This window comes from Podarcis tiliguerta (assembly GCF_965153285.1).
Source record: "Podarcis tiliguerta genome assembly, chromosome: 5".
Taxonomy (NCBI): domain Eukaryota; kingdom Metazoa; phylum Chordata; class Lepidosauria; order Squamata; family Lacertidae; genus Podarcis; species Podarcis tiliguerta.
In genome coordinates, this window is record NC_139538.1 from 4968840 (window position 1) to 4993769 (window position 24930).

Below are 24930 nucleotides of genomic sequence, written 5' to 3' on the forward strand. Positions count from 1 at the left end.
AACGAGAAGCGTGGGACTGCACCTAAGATGCCTCTCCTGCTTTGCAACCCTTGATTCCTCACGTGGAGGCTGGCTACAGGGGCTTGGTAGAAAGAGGGAAGCACTTTTCACATGCTCAGATTCACTCTTTGCTCCTTCTTCTCAAGATCTGGTGGTGCACCCTGACCGCTGGGAGGAAACTGCTTCAGATTTAATCCCCTGGCAGCTCCAAAGAATTAGAATAATAGAATCATAGAAGATTTGGAAGGGACCCAAAGGGCCATCTAATCCATCCTATCTAATCTAAATTTATCATTACCGTATTTTTCGCTCTATAAGACGTACCAGACCACAAGACGCACCTAATTTTTGGAGGAGGAGAACAAGAAAAAAAATATTCTGAATCTCAGAAGCCAGAACAGCAAGAGGGATCGCTGTGCAGTGAAAGCCGCAATCACTCTTGCTGTTCTGGCTTCTGGGATAGCTGCGCAGCCTGCATTCGCACCATAAGACGCACACACATTTCCCTTTACTTTTTAGGAGGGGAAAAGTGAGTCTTATAGAGCAAAAAACATGGTAATTTAATTCCATTTATTCCCCAGCTTCCATCTGACTCAGGTATGAAATCTCTCATAGGCTTTCACCCCTCTCTCTGTGTGTCATTCCCCAAAGCAGTGCATCTCTCAAATCAGAATCCAAAACACGCCCATTTCCCTGGCTGAAGCTGCTGACCTGAAGGTTTCTCCTGCCTCCTTCAACATGCAAACACACCATGTCCCAAATTCGGATACTGGCCTGCCTGTTCTTAGAGCAGGCATCCCCAAACTTGGCCCCTCAGCTGTTTGAGAGCCAGTGTGATGTAGTGGTTAAGAGCGGTAGACTTGTAATCTGGGGAACTGGGTTCGCTTCCCCGCTCCTCCACATGCAGCTGCTGGGTGACCTTGGGCTAGTCACACTTCTCTGAAGTCTCTCAGCCCCACTTACCTCACAGAGTGTTTGTTGTGGGGGAGGAAGGGAAAGGAGAATGTTAGCCGCTTTGAGACTCCTTCGGGTAGTGATAAAGCGGGATATCAAATCCAAACTCTTCTTCTTCTTTTGGGACTACAACTCCCATCATCCCTAGCTAACAGGACCAGTGGTCAGGGATGATGGGAATTGTAGTCCCAAAACAGCTGGAGGGCCGAGTTTGGGGATTCCTGTCTTAGAGGAAAGGCCTGGGAAGGCTGGTCTACTAGGGATGCCCCTAGCCTGGCAGGGGAAATTTGCTGAGCTGTCAAGCAAGGAAACCACATAGGGTGACCGTCAACCATGGGTTGGCAAGCAAGACTCTCAGAACATGAGAATGCCCATGTTTTATTTATTTTGTATCAACAATCTGTGCTCTACTTAATCTCAGCAATGTACAAGAGCCATAATACAGTAGGAATAAAAATGAGTCAAAACTATAAATTTAGAACTCAGTTTTTAAAAAGCCTGCTGGAGATGGAAAGAAGAAAAAGTCCCTAGCAGAGAAGAATGGCAGATCAAGTTGATGGGCTATGCTGAAATAGCAAAAATGACCAGAAGACTCAGAAATCAAGAAGACCAGAATTTTAATACGGAATGGGGAAAATTTAAAATCTATCTTAAAAACCATTGTAAGCAGCTAAAATTGTTAGTGGGATTGGAATAACACCTGTAGTTTAATGGTGAATTTTGGACATAATGGAGATGCAAAAGATCTGGATTATAGAAGATGCAGGAGGGAAGGACTAACAATAGGACCCACAGAAGAGGGAAGCCCAGGAGATTCTGTGGAATCTTGTTTCTATATTGTAAGTTGTTATGTTATTGTAAAATTTTCATTTGAAAAACCCAAATAAATAGATTTATTTTTTAAAAAGCCTGCTGGAATGAAATGAAAGTCTTTAGGAAGCGCCGGACGTTCAACAGAGAGGGGATCTGCCCGATCTCAACAAGAAGGGAGTTTCACAAAATTGGGCCCACAATACGAAACACAGAACTCCTGGTAGATATGACCCATTCATCCAAGCAGGGATTCCTGCAAAAACATCAGAGGTCGAGCAGGAATATAAGGGATGGGATGGTCCCTGGGGTATTCTGGACCCAAGCTGTCAAGGACCTTGTAAATTACCGTAATGCAAGCACCTTGAACCCGGTGCCATAGCTTATGGGCAGCCAGTGCAAGCCAAACCCAAACAGCATCCCTTCTCCTTCCTGTCCCCTCCTCTTGTACACAAACACGCATACGCACACGAACCAAGGTACCTGTAGTGTTCAGGGGCGTGTTTGTCGGTCAGCACCTGCAGGTAGATGGATTGCGAGCGCCGTTTGATGCACCAGTTCTGCAGGGAGAAGAAGCGAGAAGTGGGGGTGTTATGTACTGAGTTGAATAGGATCCAGAATGCAGCAGTCTGATTGGTCCTAGAACAATAGGATTCAGAATGCAGCAGTCTGATTGGTCCTAGAACAATAGGACCCAGAATGCAGCAGTCTGATTGGTCCTAGAACAATAGGACCCAGAATGCAGCAGTCTGATTGGTCCTAGAACAATAGGACCCAGAATGCAGCAGTCTGATTGGTCCTAGAACAATAGGACCCAGAATGCAGCAGTCTGATTGGTCCGCAGGAGCCACCCAATCCAACTCCGGGTGGAAGTGAATCTGCAACCTGATTGGCCTACAGGAGAATCCCAGAATTAGCCAATCATGTGGGGCCAATTGTGTAAATAATGTATATAAAGCAGACATTTCGGGGGAACTTCCATTCCTCACTACTCTGAGCTGAATAAAGAGCATGAAATCCATTCCGAGTATATTTCAGGGAGGCTGGATCTGTCAGAGATTGGGGAGGGAAGGTCTGGCCTGTGGCTCCAAGGTGAGGCTGCCTGGGCGGGCCCAGGGCTCTCGAGTTCTTAGCCAGTGTCTCTTTGCCTTAGAGACCAGGCAGCCTGCTCCAGGCCTCCACCAGAGACGCCTTTGTGTGGCACAATGGTGGTAGCAGCGGAGGTCTCTGGCCAACCTTAGGAAAGGCCAGGTGCGCATGAATTCCGCCCCCCTTTGCTATCGAAATGATTTATTTTGTTATTCATTTGTTAAAAATTGCATTTGCTTTTGATCCCTCTTCCCTTCCTCTCTTCCTTCTTAGCTTTTTGCTACGGTCTGTGGCAATAGCTGAATTAGATGGCAGCCATTTCACGTTGCCAGAATGCCCTCAAGCTAAAGGTCATTAAAACTTACACACACACACACACACACACACACACACACACACCACTCCCATTTCAATTTCCAGAGGCTGAAAACTAGAACAGTAAAACTAAACTGCCTTTAAGCTCTTTGCAAAAGTGCTCTTTGATGCAGCCTTCTCTCCTTTAAACACCACACCTGTCAAATTTGGCTCACAAGATTGATCCTGATAAGGATCTGGGCCACCCCTCCTGTAAGCTCCTAAGTATAACCTTTCCTTCACCAGCCTGGATCTCTGCAGATGGCTTGGACTCCTGGCAGGAGCTGATGGGAGTTGTAGTCCAGAACATCTGCTTGGGAGCCAGGATGCTGAAGGGCACATTAGTGAGAATGCTTTGGAGACGCCTCAGTCTGATGAGACAGGGCAGCAACGTTTCCTCAAGCCTTTGGGGTCTGATCCAGGAACCCCAAGGAATCATTCCCCGGGCACGCAGACCTTACCTGGGCAAAAGCGATGAAGAAAAGTTGTTCGTGGGTGTATTTGAGAGGGTGGAGAGGGTTCTCGGGACCGTTTTCCCGCACCCACTTCTGATAGGCCTGCAAGAGAAAGTCTTACTCAGCAAAATGAGGTGGCCACTCCCCAACCCTCGCAGGACCCCCCCCAAAGGTGAAATTGCTAAAGGTATCCAAAGGGCAGAGCTTTTGAATCCTGGTCCCCCCCCCCCCCGTGTTTTTAGGTGTTCTTATTTGTTGTCTGTAAGACGCCTTGAGTCCCTGACAGGGAAAAAAGCAGGGTTTAAAAATCTTAACAATTGTGTTTCTTATACAAATATTGAGGAACACGGTCCCTCAGTGCCATCTGTATCCACAAACGTCTGGCTCTTTTAAGACTCTTTGCTGTTATTTCTCATCCATTAACGATTGCCATAATGGTTGAGAGTGAAATTCCATTTAATAATTATGTGCCAAAGTTTTGAGAGTTAATTTTATTGCATACTTTAACATTCTAATGGATGACTGAGTATTCCTTCATTAGGTATAAGTTGTTTTGTTTTAAAGTCATTTTTTTTACTATGGGTTATTTGTTTAGGATTGCTAGAAGATGTGTGATCTCTGTGTGCATTCTGCAGTTTCTTCAGCAATGCAGAAAGGCGGGATGCAAATCAAAAGTGAAATGAAACTGCGGTGGGGTGGAGTGCTGTGCACAGACCGCTCTCCCATGAAATCTTCTAATCCTCTTTTAAAGCCCTCAAATTTGTGGCCATCACAGCCTACTGTGGCAGGAAGTTCCACAGTTAACTAGGCACTGTGTGAAAAGCACTCTTGCACAGGTCTGTCAGCCAAATTGAGCTTGGGCAGATGTCAGGCAGACATCCCATTGGGTGGACTTTGCACACGTGACTGGGAACTCCTCTTCCCTGGGGGGGGGGACTTACATAGTAGGCGAGCTTAAGTCCCCCCATATCAGCAATGTTCTCCCCAAGGGTATGCTTCCCGTTCACCTGTAAGGGAGACAGACAGACAGACAGACAGACAGACAGCAGAGTTAGGATTGGAGATGCTTCCTTTCCACCATCCCACAAAACCCCAGTATTGAGAACAGAGGCTCTCAATTTTTTTTATCTGAGCCGCACCAATTTTTTATCGATAAGGAAAACACAGGGAAACAAAAAGAATCAAATCCTAGCAGTGCTTAATTGATAGCACAGAACGCAACTGCTTTATAATAGGATCATGAGACGTCCAGAAAGTATAAAACAATGCAGCAACATAAGAACACAAACTATTCCCAAAATATAATTACAAATCTTACATATGCACCTGAAGTATGTATATGAACTCAATGGGAGGCGTGAGCTTGTCTTTGCTGGGTAATCTTGTTTATGTCCGGTCTAATTTGAGACAAACAAACTCTCATCACATCAACACAAAGAAACCTTTCTCTTGGGGGGCCGCTAGGGGCGCATTGGAAGATGGCCAACAATACCATCTCTCCGGCTCACACGAGGAAATTAAGAGGCTGATATGGGAGTATGCAGCCTCCTTTGTTACCCCAGGGAATGGGGAAACACTGCCTTTGCCTGCGGTGCCAATAAATCACCCCCGAGTTCGAAAGATGCAGGGGGTGAGGGCACTAGGCGCACAGCGCTTGTGTGGGTTTTCGGCTCTCCCGGACGCTGTCTCCGATAGCGTGCCTGGTTGCAGCAGCTCAAAATAAACAATTAGAGAGCAGCAAATGCACATGTTTTGAGTGAAGAATGGGAGTTGAGACTGCTATGTGAAGTGACCTCTGTGAAGTCGAGCGACGGGCTGGATTCAACAGGAAAATATATCAAGAAGAAGACACACCAAAGGGTCGGTATGTCGGGATGGAATGAGAGGGGGGGGGACTTTTCTTTATTTATCTTATGTGAGATAATACAATACCCCCCCCCCCCCAAGAAGAATCGTTGCAACTACTGATTATAAGCGGGATTATTAAGAACTGTGTGGAAATGAATTACTAATCAAAGACATGGTTTGTGGAATATCTGGAAAGGAATGAAAGGCCTTTGGAATGACGCAGTTATAAAAAGAGACTTGCTAGGAAGCAGGCCTTGTCGTAGGATTTACAATCGAGGGGGAGGAGACCATGGCTTTGTTATCATATTGGACTGTGAGTTTGACCTGGCAGAACCCCTTAAGAAGATCGAGGAAAGAGTGACAGGCCTGTGAGGATTAATGGGCAGACTTTAAGAATGTTTTGTACGGAAGTGTTGAAATGGCGCCTGTCTGTTTGAATATGGCTCTTGGAGGAATGGAAAATCCACACAGGACTATAACAATGTTTGTTTTTAACCCTCTTGTGGAGACTATCAGAGGTCACAAAGAAAGGAATATATGATAACAACAAGAAGATGAGGAAAACAATAAAAAGAAGATTGGACAGAACTGTGAATACTATTTGGACAGAACTGTGAATATTAAAGCAGTAGCAAGAGAGATGTTTGGATCCCTTTCTGAGCTGGAAGCATGGGTACCCCCAACAAAAATTTAAAAATTTGGCTCTGTAATTTGGAATTAATGTGATTTGATTGGTTTGTTAATAAAAATTATATTAAAAAAAAGAAACCTTTCTCTTTCCTGGTCTTTCTTATTTGTCAGAGTTGAAAATCTCTGTTTCTTTGCCCTTGAATCTCCTCGCCACTCTTGTCAACCTCTCCTGCCTCACCCTTTGAAAACGCCTCGCCCAACCCCTGTGCCTCCCTCCTTACACTTCACCCAACACTATGTGTTCATATGAAGGCTTGAGTGCCCCTGTGCAGGGCTTCCTGTGAGGTAGGCCAGACTGAGAGGTTGTGACGGGCCCAAGGTCACCCAGTTTAGCTCCATGGCTGAGTGGGGATTTGAACTCAGGTCTCCCAGGTTCTAGTCTGATATGGTAATCATTACTGGATCTCCAGTGGACTCCAGGCTTTTGACTCTCCCCAGAGGAAATGCTTGGTTACAGCAATCAGCTGTAATAAATTTGTTCATAGAATTCTCCTCTGCATTTTCATTATTTTAATTTCTTGCCTGCACCTTGGGGTGGGTTACGACAATTTAAAACACGGCATTAAGAACAAATCAAGAACGCCCTGTTAGAAGTACAATTTTTAAGTGGGTCCCATCAAATATTTTCTAGTTATGTGAACACATGCCCAATATTTGTTGTTCATTTTCAGAATATTTGATATCCACCTACTGATAACATTATTTGATAGCCATGCTGTGATAGTATTGAATATCGAACTGGATTTGAGTGATGATGCACAACGCCATTCAGAATTTTGACAGCTTCTGGAGTGGGGGGGGTGTTTCAGATTTGATGCCTGCCTTAAATAACAAGCCGATATTTGGATATTGTGGGGAAATGTCACAGTCAAAGGGCAAATGCAGATGCGAGGTCCCAAAATTTCATCTTTTAAAAACATGGACAGTGGAGCTGAAAATTTGGGCATTTCCCACATATTTGCAAACACTGGCTTCGGGTTCTACGGCAGACTCTTTGCAAAGGAGCTCTCCCCCTTTGCATGGCACACGCCGGCTCACCCTCTGGTTGTAGACCGTGAAGTTGTCATACAGGTTGACGATGCACTCTGCCTTTTTAAGAAACTTGCTGTAGGATGCGTCGGTCCACCAGTGCATCAGGTTGCCATGGCGATCGTATTGGCCTCCTGCAAAGCGGGACAGATAAGGGTCAGTCACAAGGGTGACCTCAGAGATTTTGCTGCTATAGGGGAGAGAGGCTGCACTTCTATTGCGGTTTGACTGCAGGAGTGTTCACATGTTATAAGCACTCCTGCGGGTTATCCACACACAACGTTCAATGAGTGTATGCTTTGTGTGCCTGCGCACACGAGAGCCAAGCTGCGTGCATCCGCAAAGTGTTCATTCTTTCAAAGAAAACCCTTGCACGTGTGTAGAGAGAGCTTGTACCTGGGTTCAGTGTAACGTGAGAACAAGCATCAAGAACGCTCAAGTGTTTATGGAAATAATTCATTGATCGGCCGGGTGTTTGCCAAGGGAGGGGGAGCTAAGATAAGGCTTAGAACAGACCTAGCCATGGGACATAAACATATTTTTCAATATTAAGAATATAAGATGTCGTTGGGTCCAGGGGTCCATGATGGATGTATTCAAACTTAAGTTGAAAAAATGAGGAGGCAAGGATCAACAGCTAGTTCATACAGGGCTCATATTTATGAGTGAGGGAAAGGGTTTTGTGTTTTGGGGGTGCATGGCTGTTCTGTGCCCCATTGTGCAGATGAAAGAATGAAAATGGATGGCCTCTGGTAAACATTTGCAGTCTCTGTGGGAGCAGCTGCAAGGCCTCCCTTCAAACCAGGCCAGGACCGGCCCTACTATGAGGCAGAGTGAAGCAACCGCCTCAGGTGGCCGATTATTGGGGGTGGGGGGCAGGCAGCATTGGCGAGGTGTTTCAAGGACAAACCTGTGGGTTTCCCACCATGATCCTTCTAAGCCAGGGTTTCCGAAACTTGGGTCTCCAGCTGTTTATAGACTACAACTCCCATCATCCCTAGCTAGCAGGACTAGTGGCCAGGGATGATGGGAGTTGTAGTTGTAGACCTAAGTTTGGAAAACCCTGTTCTAAGCTAACCTGCTTCCCTCAGGTGTGAGAGGATGGTGCCGACCCACCATTTATTAAAAATCATTTATGAAACCATTTAATGCTTTAAAAAATCTCTAGGAGGCCCATCAGCAATACTGAAGTAATATTAAGCCGCCCGTCTGCTTGGCTTCCATAAAGTGAATTGAATTGGAAGCTGAACGTTTCTGCCTCAAGCAGCAAAATGTATCAGGCTGGCCTGGTTATTAGGTTTTGGGAAGGTTTGGGGAGATGATTATCAGGCCCCGAAATAGGTTTGGGGAAGGGAGGGGGGAGGGGGAGCTCACCCCAGTCATCGTAGCCATGTGTCAGCTCATGTCCAATAATCGTTCCGATCCCGCCGTAATTCAGGGACCTGCAGGTGGGAGATAAAGCGTTGGGGGCTTTGGGGTGGCAGTGAAACAGGGGGTTGGAGGGTTGGGGAACAGGTGAGAGCCCAGATTCCGCCAACAGATGGAGAATTTTAGGCTGGAAATCCGCGAAGGGATAAAGGAGCATGATCCAGATCAGCACTGATAATAATAATAATAATAATAATAATAATAATAATAATAATAATAAATAATAATCTATACCCCGCCCTTCTGGCTGAGTTTCCCCAGTCACTCTGGGCGGCTCCCAATCGAGTGTTAAAAACAATACAGCATTCAATATTAAAAACTTCCCTAAACAGGACTGCCTTCAGATGTCTTTTAAAGAAAAGATAGCTGCTTATTTCCTTCACGTCTGAAGGGAGGGTGTTTCACAGGGTGGGCGCCACCACCAAGAAGGCCCTCTGTCTGATTCCCTGTAAGCTCACTTCTCGCAATGAGGGAACCACCAGAAGGCCCTCGGTGCTGGACCTCAGTGTCCGGGCAGAACGATGGGGGTACTTTCTCTTCAGAACAAACGTGGCCACTTTCCAGCACATTTTTCGAAGAGCACATTTTTACAGTTCATTCACCCTCCCAGAAATGTGTGGTGAAATAAGCAGAGCCCCAGCGTTCCTATGAAGGAAGGGATTCCTTTCAAGGGGCGGGTCATCATCCCCACAAAACTTGGCCTAAGAGAACAGAAGGGTTGGGCTGAAACCCACCAGCCCACAATTTTTCAGCCATGGGCCGCCTAGACGTTGTGGGACTACAAGTCCCATCATCCCTGACCACTGCCTAAGCTGGCAGGGGGTGATGGGAGTTGTAGTCCAACGGAATCTAGAGACACAAGGTTGAAGAGCGCTGCTCTAGCCTGAATCGCCACCAGCAGAACCACACACAAAGCGCCCATTTCCCTCCCAGAAGCGCATGGTGCGCTCCCAGTGTGTGAAAAAAGCACTTACTGTGGAAACTCTGGGTCATACAGCGTGGGTTGAAGAATTCCAGCTGGGAACACTGTGGAGAAATGAGACAAAGATGGTAAAGGAACAGAAATTCTCGGCAAATATGGAGCCCTCGTGAAGCTTCCCTGCAGAACGGCAGACGGCATAATGTTAAATCTTGCGAGGGAAAAAGCTCTGCGTTGGTGGTGATTGCATAGGTCATGTAGGTATGGAGCGGCCTTGCCAAATAAAGGTAGGATTCCTAACCCCAGTGGAGAGCAAGATTTGTTGGCTGCTATGCTGAGATTTTGAGATTCAGTCTATAGCAGTCTAACTATGGAGCCTGCTTGCGTGGCAATTCAGGGGAACGGTGCTTCTCAGTGCATAGCAGGGCCATGGCAATGCAAATTCCTGACTCTCGCGCCTGCAACGGGTGAAGGAAGGAGGGGGGATGAACGCCACTGTGCGACTTCCCTTTCCCATGAGCTATCCAGTCCCACGAGAGATCCAGAAATGCAAATGTGTCCATACCCATTTGGTTCTTGTTGGGAAGGTAGTAAGCGTTCAGGGCCTGGGGAGGCAGCAGCCACCTGCAACGAGAAAACACACCTTGATCAAGAGAGGTCTATTTGCAGCACAAGGTGAGGCCTGCTTGACCCAATAACTGTTAGATGCAGAAGACAACATCTGTCCGCACAGGAATGAGATGGGGTCTCTTATGTCCTCCAGAAGGCAAAGAACACACTGAATTTCTTTTCTATTACTACAGGTGAGTCAAGAAAAGTATCAGTGCTGGTGCTGCTATGGGACGGGAGACTTGCCAGCCTCCAGATATTATTGGACTCCAATTCCCATCAGTCCCCACCAGCATGACCAGTGCTTGGGAATGGTGGGGGTTGTAACCCAACAACAGGTTTCCCAACCCTGTGCTAAGGGAGCAGGAAGCATGTGCTCCAAGGGTTCCTGTAGCAGCTGTCTGAAACAGCTACAGGAATTCGGAGGCTTCTGCCCACATGGAAATTCATGAACCAGTCCTCACAAAATCACTTCCTTCGTTCTCAGAGCAGTGTTTCCCAAACATGGGTCTCCAGCTGTTTTGGACTACAACTCCCATCATCCCTGACCACTGGTCCTGCTTGCAAGGGATGGTGGGAGTTGTAGTCCAAAAACAGCTGGAGACCCAAGTTTGGGAAACCCTGTTCTCAGAGCAACCAGGTCCGAGCCATCAATCTTGGGTGAACTCAACACCTGCTTGTGTGTTGCATGAAGAACACTGGCTGGTTCAAACATGCTTTTCTGTAGCGGGTTTGTTTCAAAGGAGGCAACATCCCTGCGCTGTTGCTGCCAGCCACTAGAGGTTGCTCAAGCCTGGGGAAATGAACAGACAAAGAAAGGGAAGGCTGAGGAACTAGGTGGGGGGAGACTGGGGTGTGTGTGACTCCCAGGCTGTCCCTGTTTCCAAGAGGGATTCCATCACCTACCAGGAAATTCCGATTGCACAATTGAGATGGATCTGACACTCCTGTGCAGCAGACACACTTCAAAAAAGAAAGAAAAGCCAGAAAGACAGAGATAGGGAAATGCACAGAAAGTGTGGGTTGATGCTTGATGCAACAGTGTCTGACCTCCCCACAAGCAATCAGTAGCTCAATCAGTAACAAATGTCTAACCTCCCTACAATCAGGACCAATGCTGGAAGTACCACCAAATTCAGACCTCCAAAGTAGCTTTCATGAGAATTTAGGTGCAATATTTCTAGGCTTTCCCTGCTTGGGATAACTCAGGGTGCAGGCTCTCCACAATTTGGCCTGAGCTTCCTGTCAAAAGGAGGGATACCTACGCCGACTTGTCCACTTCCTGCCGGATCTTCTTTACTGACAGCTTAATGCTGAATTTGATGCTGTTGAGGATGTTCTTAAAGTAGGTTTTCTCGTGGACCTCGAACTGTGGAAGGAGACAAGTGAAATTAGGCTCAAGGAATAGGGAAGGGTTGTAGCTCAGCAATACATGCCAAAAGGTCCCAGGTTCAAGACCCCTGTTGCAAACCCCAAAGAGAAGCAAGCTGCTCGTGTAGGCAGGACTGAGGGCACAAAAGGTGCATAAAATGTGCATATGCTCACCTCCATGCACACATGAGTTTAGGACTAATTATTACGATTTAAATAGAAATACACCTCGCCATAGCAGGAAAGGTTGTAACCAGGTGAGCTGTATTCACCTGCAAAGGGCTCGTCCACACTTGACCCATGCCTAGAAAGTATGATTCCAAGAGGTTTTCCGTTTGTCTCATGTTTTCTAGGCATGGGTCCGAGAGGTTTTGCCACTTCCCCCTGGAAAGGCTGCTCTTTAGTGCTAAATCACAACAAATGGCAATCCTCAAAAAGAAAAAAAACTGCCGTTCATTCCAATTCAGCTTGCATTAATGTGGAATTTGTGGCAATGTTTCAAAGTTATTCACAGCTTTGCTTTTGGGAACGTAAAAGCAGCAACAATCTGATTGTAGGATATGGCTTCACAAGCTATAACAATTATACTAAAAGCAATGATTCTTCAACATCAACTTCGTTGGACTGGTCATGTTGTGTGGATGCCTGATTATAGTCTTCCAAAGCAACTACTCTATTCTGAACTTAAAAATGGAAAGCATAGTGCTGGTGGTCAACAAAAGAGGTTTAAAGACTGTCTCAAGGCAAATCTTTAAAAATGTAGTATAAACACCAACAATAAACACCAAACACTTGCATGCAAGCACTCCCATTGGAGAATAGCCTTTACCAAAGGTGTCATGGGCTTTGAAGACACTCGAACTCAGGACACAAGGGAGAAATGTCCTAAGAGGAAGGCACGCTTGGCAAACCCTCACCGGGATCAGCTCCTGCCCAGAAACCTATGTCCCCACTGTGGAAGGACGTGGGGATCCAGAATTGGCCTCCACAGTCACTTACAGACTTATTATTAAAACCGTGTTTATGGAAGACAATCTTACTTGGCTACGAGAGAACGCCAAAGAAGAAGACTAAAAGCATAAAGGTTAAGCAGTGTTAGGTGCACCAAACGATGAATGTTTCTAACTGTTTTACTCACGATAAATTTTGGCAAGTATCAGAGGAATGGCTGAGCTTGCATTTTGCCAGTGAGTTGGCCAGTGCAGGTTTAGATGGTTGTCAGACATACAATAAAGATATTATTATTTTGATGAAGCAAACTTCATATTACCCTTAGCTCAACTGTTCACTAATCTTGGCAGCTGATCCATTGACAGTTTGCCACAAGCTGCTTGTACAGGGAGTTGTTTTTAGTGACTATTACACCTTGCATCGCAAATGACCTGTAACAGTCACTGAAAACAACATGTGGAACTGTTACGAGATCTGTCATGAGCTGCCAGAGAGAGGTTCCCGAGGGTTAAAATGCAAGACTCAAGCCTTCCTGTGTCTGTCAACGCAGCAGCCAGCCAGCGTTATAATATGCCAGCAAAACAAAAAAACCAAAAAACCGTAAGAGGCATTTATGTATAGGTTGGGGGGGTTGCCCCTCCAGCAGATATCATGCACATGCAGCCCACTACCAAAATCAGCACAATCACTTTTGGGACTTTTGTAATTTGTCCCCACAAAACACTTCATCTCAGTTTCTTCCTGTCTATTCAAACGGGCTTTGCTGCATGATACCAAATGTAAGAATTCACTGATAAATGTATCTATGTACTGGCTCACAGGGAAAACTTCAGAAATTCATATAGACATGTGAGCTCAGCTACTCAGCAGCCCCTCTGCCTGAGTGATAATCCCTGGCATCCTCATACCTTAGTGCCAGAGAGGTAGCCATTCCAGAAATAACAAACCCAGATGAAGACAAAAGGGTGTGATTAACTTGGCTGGGAAACAGGGAAGTGTAAATATCTCGTTACACTTGATGGGTATTTGGTGGAGGGCAAGAAGAACCATGGGGCAGGGTCCAGGATGCTCAGATTACTGCCACCAGACCTCCCCTTTCATGATGTAACCATGATGTATTAGTGATGTAGTTTGGGGGGGGGGTGTAACATGGGGATTAGCAGCTAATAAAAGTTTGGGGGCTCTTTTGTTTGGGGCTTCCATCTTGTTCCACCTGGTGGTAGGTGGCAGTCCTGTCGCGACAGTCTTCAATAAAGACCAAGCCTACTGGCTGCTGTTTTGCTCCGGTATTCCTGGCTGGTGTCCTTGTTTTTTGTCCAAGGGAGCCTCAGATTTCTCCATTAACAAAGTCCTTGGGGTTAGCAGCAGCTGCCACCCCTGATCTCTGAGTTGCTCCCCCCCCCCAAAGAGAAGTGCCTCCTCACACTGCCCCACAGGGGCCTGGGAAGCATCCTCTGGCCAGCGCCAGAGGCACCATTCACCTGGGGAGCTTGTAGCCAGGGATGCTGAAACGAACAGCTGTGCAAGCCTTTGGGAGGCAAAGACACAAGAGGAGGGAGGGAAGGAAAGAGGGACATAGGCCAGTGTTGCCAACGGCACCCCTGACCATCGGCACATTGGTTGAAAACCACTGAATTAAGGAATAAAAATAACATTTACTTTGGGTTTACTTATAAACTTGCAATCCATTGGCATAGGTTTTGTGACCCACTTGTGTTTTATAGGACTGTTTCCTGTAAAATAGGATACACAACCACATTGCCTAGGCCAGGTGAGCTAAGGTTGCAGCACAGCGTAGGGCGGCTCCCTGTATTTCTGTTTTTATTTGTTGCATGCTGCCCTTCAGTTTATAATTACAAAGGTGGCTTCATATGATGAGAACAACAAATCCATTACAAAACACAATAAAAAAACCATTAGAAAAATGCAATTGGGGGGGGAAAAAACCCCCAGTAATCAACAAAACAGCAGGATAAAATAGAAGCCGCTTCTTAAAACTCCTCTGATGTTAAAAGCCTAGGAAAATCAAAAAGGTCTTTGCCTAGTGCTGAAAACACATCAATGTAAGTGTTCGGTGATCTCCCTTGGGAAAAGAATTCCATAAACAGGAAGGCTCTGTCCTCACTTACCACCGGCCGTTATTTAAACACAGGTGATTAATCAACTGAAAACTCTTTAGTTGATTAATTGGTTGGGCTGCCACTCTCCCACCCCACCCCAGGAAGCGTGGGCACGGGGCTCCTGGCATGCTTGCCTCGTATTCCTTGTCAATCGCTTCTGGGTTGAGCAGGAAGTCTGGGTAGCCGATCATCACCATCATGTGCTGCAACTGCAAGAGAAGCTGGACTCAGATACCTGAGAGGCAAGACAGCTTGAGTGGCCTGCACAAGACAATCCTCAAGAACCCGTGAGCCGGATCAGGAATGCTGTGGATCCCACTGTTACCTAAAAGCCAGTTCCCCAATGCAATTGCACCTTCAAAACGCAGATCAGAGCTTAAAGTGAGGTCCCTAGCAATTCCACCTCTCTTTCACCCTGGCAGTGGAGGACAATAGCCCAGACCTACTATTGGTTTAGGGACGCGGGTGGCGCTGTGGGTTAAAACACAGAGCCTAGGACTTGCCGATCAGAAGGTCGGCGGTTCGAATCCCCGCGATGGGGTGAGCTCCCGTTGCTTGGTCCCTGCTGCTGCCAACCTAGCAGTTCGAAAGCACGTCAAAGTGCAAGTAGATAAATAGGTACCACTTCGGCGGGAAGGTAAATGGTGTTTCCGTGCACTGCTCTGGTTCACCAGAAGCAGCTTAGTCATGCTGGCCTCATGACCCGGAAGCTGTACGCCGGCTCCCTTGCCAATAAAGTGAGATGAGCGCCGCAACCCCAGAGTTGGCCACGACTGGACCTAACGGTCAGGGGTCCCTTTACCTTTGCTATTGGTTTAGTGGTTAAGACTGGTGGACTAGGACCTGGGAGACCAGAATTCAAATCTCCACTCAGCCATGAAGCTCGCTGGATGACCTTGACCCTCTGAACCATTCCTCATCAGGCTTGGTTTCCAGACCCTTGACCATCTTGGTTGCCCTCCTCTGCACACCTTCCAGCTTGTCAACCTCCTTCTTAAACTGTGGTGCCCAGAACTGGACACAATATTCAAGCTGTGGTCTGATCAAGGCAGAATAGAGCAGTACTATGACTTTCCTTGACCTGGACAATAGACTTCTGTTGATGCAGCCTAGAACAGCATTCGCTTTTTTCACTGTTGCATCGCACTGTGGACTCCTGCTAAGCCTGTGGTCCACCAAGGCCCCTCGATCCTTTTCACATGTACTGCTAGCGAGCCAGGTGTCCCCCATCTTATATTTGTGCACCTGGTTCTTCCCTTCCAACTGTACAATTCTATGATTCTAACCCAACCCACCTCACAGGGCTGTTGTGGGGAAGACCATGTATGCTCCTTGGAGAAAATGGTGGGATATAAATGCAATGAATAAATAAAAATAAGAGGGTCCATAGGAGGTCTGTAGCTAAATGGAAGAGCACCTGCTTTGCATGCAAAAGGTTTCAGGTTCAATCCTCACCATCTCCAGATATGGGTGGGAGAGGAACTCTGCCTGAAGACCTGGAGAGCCACTGCCAGCCAGTGTAGACAGCATGAAGCTAGATAGACAGACCCATGGGTGGGGCTCAGTAAAAGGCAGCTCACCATGACAAACGCATCCCCACAGCCATAGCCAGGTTGCTCGAAGGACCACCTTGTCTCTTACACACCGGCCAGATCACTGTGATCATCTGGAGAAGCCTTCCTGTGATGGCCTGGGACTTGGGCTCGGACTCGGAACCAGAGGAGTCTCAGTCTGCACCAGATCCTTTGCCTCAGGCATCACCTGAACCAAGTCTGGGGCCTGATTCTGAAGAGTCCCAGTCTGCACAGGTGCCCCTGCAGCAAACACCGAGTCCGGCGCCTGAACCTGCACTGGCTCCAGATGCGGGGATGACCTCGTTGCCTTCAGCTAGGCCATCACTTACAGCTGCTCCACTACCGGTTTGGTCAGGGGAGGCTGAGGTGGCCCCTGGGTCTAGTCACCCACTGACGTCTCCTGAGCTGCAGAGACTAAGGTCTGAGAGATGGAGAGACCTGAGTACTCGCAGGAGGAGTGCTCGCCTTTGGGCGAAACAGGGAGGTGAGTCACTGGGGGATCAGGACCGGCCGCTACCCCGACAAAGATAAAAGGCTGTCGGACCCCGCCCCAGGTTGCGGGAGCAACATTGCTGTTTGCTAGTACCTGCCTGAGATCCTGTACCTGTCCTTGCCTGGTTTCCTGCCTTGACCCTGTTGGACTGACTCCTAGAAGAACCCTTGGATTTGGGACCGGACCTGGACAGCGTTTCTCACGTCACCCCCGGGGCCAGCACACTGACTGTCCAATGTCACATCATCTTCATTTCGTTTCTAGGCACACCAAGGCCGCTTGGTGTGCAGCAGCACCACCAGTAATTTGGAGCACATTCCCAATGAGATCAAACAGGCACCTCCCATGTTGATATTCCGTCAACAGCCATGAAAATGTTTTCGTTCCACCAAGCGTTTTTAGGGAATTAATTTGAATCAGCGTCAGTTATTTGTTCTCCTTTGGTGATTTTATACTTGTATGCCCTTCTGATTATTCTATAGTACACTGCCATGATAATTTTTTTTTAATGAGCTGGAACTGGCAGTTCATAAATATTCTTAGAAATCAAAATGGATGGATGGAGAGATAGATGGATAAATAGTGCCTTCCTTTTGTGCCTCCTGGGTTGTGAGTGCAAAAGGTTTCTCAAAGTCATAGAATCCTAGAATTGCAGAATTCGAAGGGGTCTCCAAGGGTCATCTATCCCAACCCCTCTGCAATGCAGGAATCTCAGCTAAAGCACCCATGACAGATGGCAATCCAACCTCTGCTTAAAAACCTCCAAGGAAGGAGAGTCCACCACCTTTTGAGGGAGACCGTTCCACTGTCAAACAACTCTTACCATCAGAAAGTTATTCCTGGTGTTTAGTCGGAATCTCCTGTATTGTCACGAATCCATTAGTTCAAGTCCTACTCTCCAGAGTAGAGGAAAACAAACTCGCTCCCTCTTCCATGAGACAGTCCTTGAGATATTTGAAGATGGCTCTCATATCTCCTCTCAGTCTCCTCTTTTCCACGCTAAACATACCCAGTTCCTTCAACCGCTCCTCATCAGGCTTAGTTTCTGGACCCTTTATCATCTCACAAAGGAGCTGATATGCCTAGCCCAGGCATAGGCAAACTCCGGCCCTCCAGATGTTTGGGACTACAATTCCCATCATCCCTAGCTAACAAGACCAGTGGTCAGGAACAATGGGAATTGTAGTCCCAAACATCTGGAGGGCCGGAGTTTGCCTATGCCTGGGCCTAGCCCTTTCTTGACCTCTAGGGCACAATGCTCAGGGTGTGGCTTCTGGGTCTGGGTAGATTCTTCTTCGGTCACTCCCCACACAGCCCTGCCCCTCGCCGGCTGCCTACCTTGGCTCTAGCCGCCCGCCGTGTCTCCTCATCCATCCAGTCCAATTCTTCCAGTCGACGGTCCAGGATGTGTTTGATGTCTTCCACTAGCTGCTGCACCTGCTCAAAGGAAGTTGCCCAAGGTGGCATGAGTGAACACGGAAGACACACGCCGTTCTCCAAGCAATTCAGGGCAAAGAGATGTGGGGAAGACCCGGCAACCCAAGGCTAGCCCAAGATATTTTGCTGGGACGTCAAAGCACAGCACAGGGGTTGCAATGAGCCCCACACAGTGCTTCAAAACCCCTGAGACGTCTGCTTTCTTCCCCACTGATGGGCAGTAAAGGCCAACAAAATCTGCTTTCTTTCTGCCAATGAACATTTACGAGAAAGGCAATAAAAAACAACAACAGATCAGTAACTACAGACCAATCAGTTTAATAGATAGCATTGTGTCTGAAGTGTATGCTAAGTTCCTTCTTTATCGATCAGAGGCTTAGGCCAAGGCAAACAATGTTTTTTCCAGAAGAACAAGCAGGGCTTTGATCATGGCCTTTATTGACTTGAAAGCTGCCTTTGATTCTGCCGGCAAAGATGGATGGTAGGCCATGTTGTCAAGTTCCAATTTAGATCTCGAATGCTTACATCTCGTCGGAGCTCTTTATACTATTACTGATGTCAAAGTTAGCACAGCATGCCCTCCAACATTCCTCCAATGAAAATAGATACATCCTATTCTATAATTATAATAATAATAATGATAATGATAATAATAATAATAGCAGCAACTTATTGTACTTATACCCTGCCCATTTGATTGGGTTGTCCCAGCCAATTGAGGCAGCTTCCAGCACATAAAAAAACACTAACCATTTTAAAACTTCTCCTTGACATCTTATGGGAGGGCGTTCCAAAGGGCGGGTGCCACCACCGAGAAGGCCCTCTGCCTGGTTCCCTGCAACCTCACTTCTTGCAGTGAGGGAACCGCCAGAAGGCCCTCGGAGGTGGACCTCAGTGAATGAGGGGGGTGGAGACGCTCCTTCAGGTATACTGGGCTGAGGCCATTTAGGGCTTTCAAGGTCAGCACCAACACTTTGGATTGTGCTAGGAAATGTACTGGGAGCCAATGAAGTTCCTTTAGGACTGGTGTTAAATGGTCCAGGTGGCTGATCCCAGTCGCCAGTCTAGCTGCCGCATTCTGGATTAATTGCAGTTTCCAAGTCACCTTCAAAGGTAGCCCCACGTAGAGCGCATTGTAGGAGTCCAAGCGGGACATAACCAGAGCATGCACCACTCTGGTGAGACAGTCCGCGGGCAGGTCATTGCTACGCCCGCTTTGGGCCCCAGCCCCACCCCCCACTGGAAAGTGGCCCTCAGAAGCTAAATACGGCCTTCAGGCTGGAAAAGGTTTCCCACCTCTGGAAACTCCCAGAATGCATTTTCCCCTACCCAATCAGAACCCTGCCTGCCCACTGTCCGCCATCTTGCGCTGGCTCCTACCTTGGCCTTGCTGGCAGAAGAGAAGTATTCTTCCACAAAGAGAGCGCCCAAAGCCATCCCGAAGTGTTTGTTAGCTTGGCTCAAGCACACTTTCCCCAGCTCCATCTGCTTCTCGGCTCCCTCCATCTCCTTGGCGAGCTCGTGGATGGCGTCTCGGAAGGGCGTCGAGAGATGCTCGCTCAGCACCACCGCAATGCGCCACAGCATGTAGTTGTGGAGGATCCTGCAGCAGAAGGAGGGCAAACCGGTTTAGGAGGGGGCTCGGACGCAGCATATCCTGGTCCGGTGGGGTGAGGGGAAATAAGGAACCCATATATGCCTCATTTCCCTCTTTTCCTCAGAGGCCCACATTTTCATATGCAGCAAAATCATTTTTCCGGCTGCAACACCTTAGTCGTCCACCAGCAGGACCACCTTGCATGTAGAAAGCTAGCGTATCAGGGAAATGGGTTCACATCATTTGGAGAACGGTGGGGAGCATTCAGACATGGAAAGCCACACCCTGGCAGTCTGAAGTGGCAGTGTGGAAAAAAAGGACTAATTGTTTTGTTTTGCTAAATGTATAATCTGGGCTTAGGAAAGCACAGCAAATTGTGGAAGAAAGGTTGATGCTAAAGGGATCAGGACAGCACAGTAACAGCCACCGTAATGAGGCTAAAGGTCCAATTAAAACCAGCAAAAGGAGTGGCCAGCAAGAACCACCACCAAACATCTTTTGCAAGCTGGTGCGCTGTGGCACATGGCATCCTGTATGCACGAGATCTTCTGCGCATAGCCTGAGGCAACTATTGTCTTTCTGGGACTCCAGAGATCCAGGGTGGAGGGAGAACTGGATCCATGCAGTTTTCTGTGGGCATTGAATTGCAGCAAGGAGACTTCCCAACCAGTTAGTTTCACTCCCGTAGGTCAGCCTTGCGAGCAACAGCCCTATGAGGTAGGCCAGGCAGAGAGATAGCAAGCCGGCTTCCTCTCGGCCACATCCTTACCTGATAGGTGTGGTGTGGATAAGCTCAGACACCCTCTGCATGTAGTCTGTGGCCAGCAGAACCACCTCCTCGTCCTCGGAAAAATTGTCATGGAATATTCTGTCAAGGAGCCTCTTCCATTTGAACTGGAGATTAAAAATAAGAGCTTCCCAGAATGTATCCCATTTCTGTCCTTTTTATATATATACTGTTTTTATCTACCGTATTTTTTGCTCTATAATACTCACTTTTTCCCTCCTAAAAAGTAAGGGGAAATGTGTGTGCGTCTTATGGAGCGAATGCAGGCTGCACAGCTATCCCAGAAGCCAGAACAACAAGAGGGATTGCTGCTTTCACTGCACAGCGATCCCTCTTGTTGTTCTGGCTTCTGAGATTCAGAATATTTTTTTTCTTGTTTTCCTCCTCCAAAAACTAGGTGCGTCTTGTCGTCTGGTGTGTCTTATAGAGCGAAAAATACGGTATTTTCATGGTACGGAAGATAAATTTTGAGAAAACAATTGTTCCAGCAGTAAACAACAAGTAACTTCTGTCCTTTTGACCAGTTCTTTCTGAGTATCACTGGGTTTTGTTTTTGTTTTTTTACTGTTCATTCTGTGCATGACGGGGATGGTGAACGTAGTCCAGATATTGATGGACTACAATTCCCATCATTCCTGCTGGGAGCTGGAGTCCAGCAACACCTGGAGGGCCACAGATTCCCTTTCACTGTCATACGGAACAGGCAGCAAGCGGCTGGAACCAAATCCAGCCATTTTGGAGTTGATAGAGAGAGGAGCAGAGCTAGGACCCAGGGGAGCCTGGGCTCCTGATTGACTAAGGGGTGGGGCTATGGCATGGTCTATAAAGACTGTGTCAAGGTGGGTTGAACCCTCCAGTTAAAGAAGTGGGAGCTTGATTGTATCAGCCATGGACCCGACCTCCATGGCCCATGGAGTGGAATGCATGACCTGTGTGCGGAATGCATGACAAAGGAGTGGAATGCATGATCCATAAGTGGAATGCATGGCCCACGAGTGGAATGCATCACCCATGAGTGGAATGCATGGCACATGAGTGGAATGCATCACCCATGTGTAGAATGCATTCCCTTTTGTGGAATGCACATCCCATGTGTGTGGAATGCAGGACCCATGGGTGGAATGAACCAGCGGGGTCACAAAACGCCTCTCATTTTTTCCAACTGCTCTCTCCCAAAGTGGCCCAATACAACTGCAAACCTACATGAGGTGTGATGCGTTGTAGTTCTCCCAGGGTCACCTTGTTGTACATGGAGTTGATGTCCCTGCGCAGGTCGTCGTACTCGGAGACCGTGATCTGAGAAATGGGAGAGGAAACAGGAGGGGTGGTTCTGTATCCTAACTTACATTGCAGGTTTGTCATGAGGATAAAAGGTGGAGCAGGAAGAGCCACATACACTGTCTTGAGCTGCTTAGAGGGAAGGGGGGGGGTATAAATGTAATAGGAAAGGAACAGAAAAAAGCCCACCCCCAAGAATCCTGGAAATGGCAATTAGGTGAGAGTGATGTTAGAGATCTCAGTCCTCTCTTTAGGGAACTACATTTCCCAGAATTCTCTAGGGAAAGGTGATGACAGCTAGGTAGTTTGCATGTGCCGGTTGGATTGTGTTTTAATGCAAAACGCACACCCCAAACGCCCTCAGGATTGTCAGCTAGAATCTCACGTTTTAAATGCAGGTAATGAGATCTTCAGAGTTTCACAGCAAATCTGAAAACCTGTGAGAAACAAATGACTCAGCATCTCACAGGAGATTGTTTAGGGCCGGCAGGTGGGAACTACAGGTGGACAGGTGTAGCAGCTCCCCTGGGACGATCAGCATCGCCCCAGGTGAGCTCTGTCCCTGTGACTCAGAACTAGGGGTGGATGAATCTGTCAATTTCACTCTCCATTTCTAACTTTTACCATCATAAGTTCAAGCTTGCCATGTTTCTGCATCGGTTTGTGACCTTACTTTTAAAAAATTCTCACGAAGATTTGTCAGCATGTCCCCTGACATTGCAAGCAATTCCCTCCAAAATAATGCATATCTCCGTGCACTATTTTCATGGATAAATGCACATTTTAGGCATACTCCCTGTTACCAGCTGCATTTTCCTGTACGCTATTTGGCTGAAGAAGTGCGCTACAAAATTCAGAAATGTGCAAATGCCAAAGGAACGCCATGTTCCAGTTTGCACATTGTTTCAGAATGTGTAAATGATCGGCTAAGCTCTCACCGAAATGCAAATCAAAACGAATTCCTCCCCAATCCCTCCTCAGGACTATGAATTGCTCCAGAAGTTCACTGCTGGGGTATGATCTGACACAGACCGCCTCTTCCAGGAATGGCCAGCCCTGGACCCCAACCCTCATTTATTTTTCCTCTCTGGCCCTGCCTCCACCTTCAGAAAGGAGAAGAAGAATGGCGGACTCACATTGGCCAGCCTTTGCTCCAGCTGCAGAATCTCGCTGGCTTTCTGCTCCACGTTCTCGGCACCCAGCAGACTCAACAGCCTCTCCATGAAGATGCGATAGGCAGCCAAGATCTGCGAAGGGACGAAGGAATTAGCAGGCTGGGTTTGGTCAAACGGTCCTTCTTGAAAAGGCATTTGACAAGCTAAATGGGCAGAGCTCGAATGGCCGTTTTCCTGAGATACAGCGTGATTTTATTTCTTACGCAAATATTGAGGAACACTGCCGTTCCATGCCACCAGTATATGGTGATGTCTGGCTCCAGGTCACGGGTTCGAGTTTCACGTTGGGCAAAGGATTCCTGCCTTGCAAGGGGTTGGAGCAGATGACCCTACAGTGTGCAAGACCTGCAGTTTTGAACCCAGGCACCCAGCCGATTATTTTGTTCTTTACCCACACCTGTGGGTCCACAGGGATTCATATATTTTAAATTCCCCCAGCATAATGTTTACCTGTGTGTTCACACTTTTCACTCACCTTCTCACTCTCCTCATCCTGTCCCAGGTAGAGGGTCCTCTCAGACAATGTCAGACCATCTTGATCAATCTGTTGAGGTAGAAAGAAAATACATCAGGCACAGAGGAGTGAGGGGCCCTCTTTCTTCCCATCCTATGGCCATGTCCATGCAAAACTTGCAACACAGGTGGGGAACTTCAGCCCTCCAGATATTGCTGAACTACAGTTGCCATCTTCCATTACCATTGACTGTTCTTGTTGAGGATGGCCGCGAGATGAATAACATTGCTTCTGGCAGAAAGGGAACTGCAGCAATATGGAAACGGTGGTGCAGGCGAGGAAGAGAAAAGGATTCCTTCTTTCGCCCCTAATTCATTCTGCCCAGGGCCGGTCCTACCCTTAGGCAGAGTGAGATGACTGCCTCAGGCAGCACATACTGGGAGGCAGCGGTGCCTCTCAGCTCTTCATCCTGAGTTCCTGGACCACAACTTTCAGTTGGAGAAGAGAGTTGTGTGTCATGCAACTTGCCCACCACTTTTATATCTACCCCATTACAAGCACCGAAATAGAATTTAGCAGTCAGTTCCGTTAGCCCGCTCTCTGTGAAATGGGTGGGTGGGTGCCATTTTGTTCTTTGCCTCAGGCAGCAAAATGTCTTGATCCTATCTCTTAATAGTGATGGGGAGCATCTCCCATTGGGTCTGGTGACATCTGACCTGCCACACTTGGAGGCCCCTGAATCCAGTTCTTCTTCTGGCCAATTTTATCATATCTAGGTGCCTTTCCCACTCATCTCTGTGCCCTTTGCCTTCCTTTCTCTCCAAGATATTTTCATTTCCTGTGCTCCAGCCTCTCGCTCCTTCTCTGCTGGTTGCGGGAGGTGCTTCTTGAGAGATGCAGAGATGGATGGCCGCTGGTGCTTAGTTTCTGAAAGGAGAGTTGCTGGGGTCTAAGCCCCTTGTCCAGCCTGTGCTCAAATCCCAGATTTAAATGTGCTCCTATCCATGCCCTATTTTATCCTCTCAAGGGCTCAAATAAGGACCGTGAGAAATGAGACCTAATGATCACAGGCAGACGAGATTCTTAATAATCTGGTGGGAGAATTGATTACAGGATCGGGCTGCTGAGTTTTTGGACAGTACAATAGATGGCGGAACGGTTTGCATAGGGGTGGGGAGCATCTAACCATTGTGCAGGAGAAGGCACTCTGCACATGCTCAGGGTTTACCATTTCTTTGTGTGTGTGTCTTGCTTCAAATGCCTAGTGCCCTTGCCAGTTTTCAAAGGCGTAGCGGGTTGCATCTCATCAATGCACAGGGAAATGGCACTCTGCAAATGTTCAGAGGCTACCAGTTTTCTGAGTATGCTGTAAAAATCTACGGTCAAATAGTTTTACACATGAGGAAGTTACAACTATTTTTAAAAATTTTATTTAGAAAGATTTATATACCACTTAAGCAAAATTATATCTAAGCAGTCTACTTAATGCATAGGGGAAAGCACTCTGT

General features: G+C 47.4%; 1 protein-coding gene across 1 annotated transcript in view; it reads right to left on the reverse strand.

Annotated features, from left to right (window-relative positions):
• Positions 1-24930, reverse strand: part of ECEL1 (endothelin converting enzyme like 1) — a 45918-nt gene that overhangs the window by 1934 nt on the left and 19054 nt on the right. The window contains exons 2-16 of the mRNA XM_083442486.1: positions 23444-23512; positions 22930-23040; positions 21719-21811; positions 20498-20622; positions 19512-19734; positions 18033-18131; positions 14762-14836; positions 11451-11554; positions 10142-10200; positions 9632-9683; positions 8604-8671; positions 7239-7363; positions 4604-4669; positions 3669-3764; positions 2248-2324 (exon numbers count right to left, since the gene is read on the reverse strand). Coding sequence (XP_083298612.1) covers positions 2248-2324; positions 3669-3764; positions 4604-4669; positions 7239-7363; positions 8604-8671; positions 9632-9683; positions 10142-10200; positions 11451-11554; positions 14762-14836; positions 18033-18131; positions 19512-19734; positions 20498-20622; positions 21719-21811; positions 22930-23040; positions 23444-23512 — 1442 coding nt within the window. The remainder of the gene's footprint in view (positions 1-2247; positions 2325-3668; positions 3765-4603; positions 4670-7238; positions 7364-8603; positions 8672-9631; positions 9684-10141; positions 10201-11450; positions 11555-14761; positions 14837-18032; positions 18132-19511; positions 19735-20497; positions 20623-21718; positions 21812-22929; positions 23041-23443; positions 23513-24930) is intronic.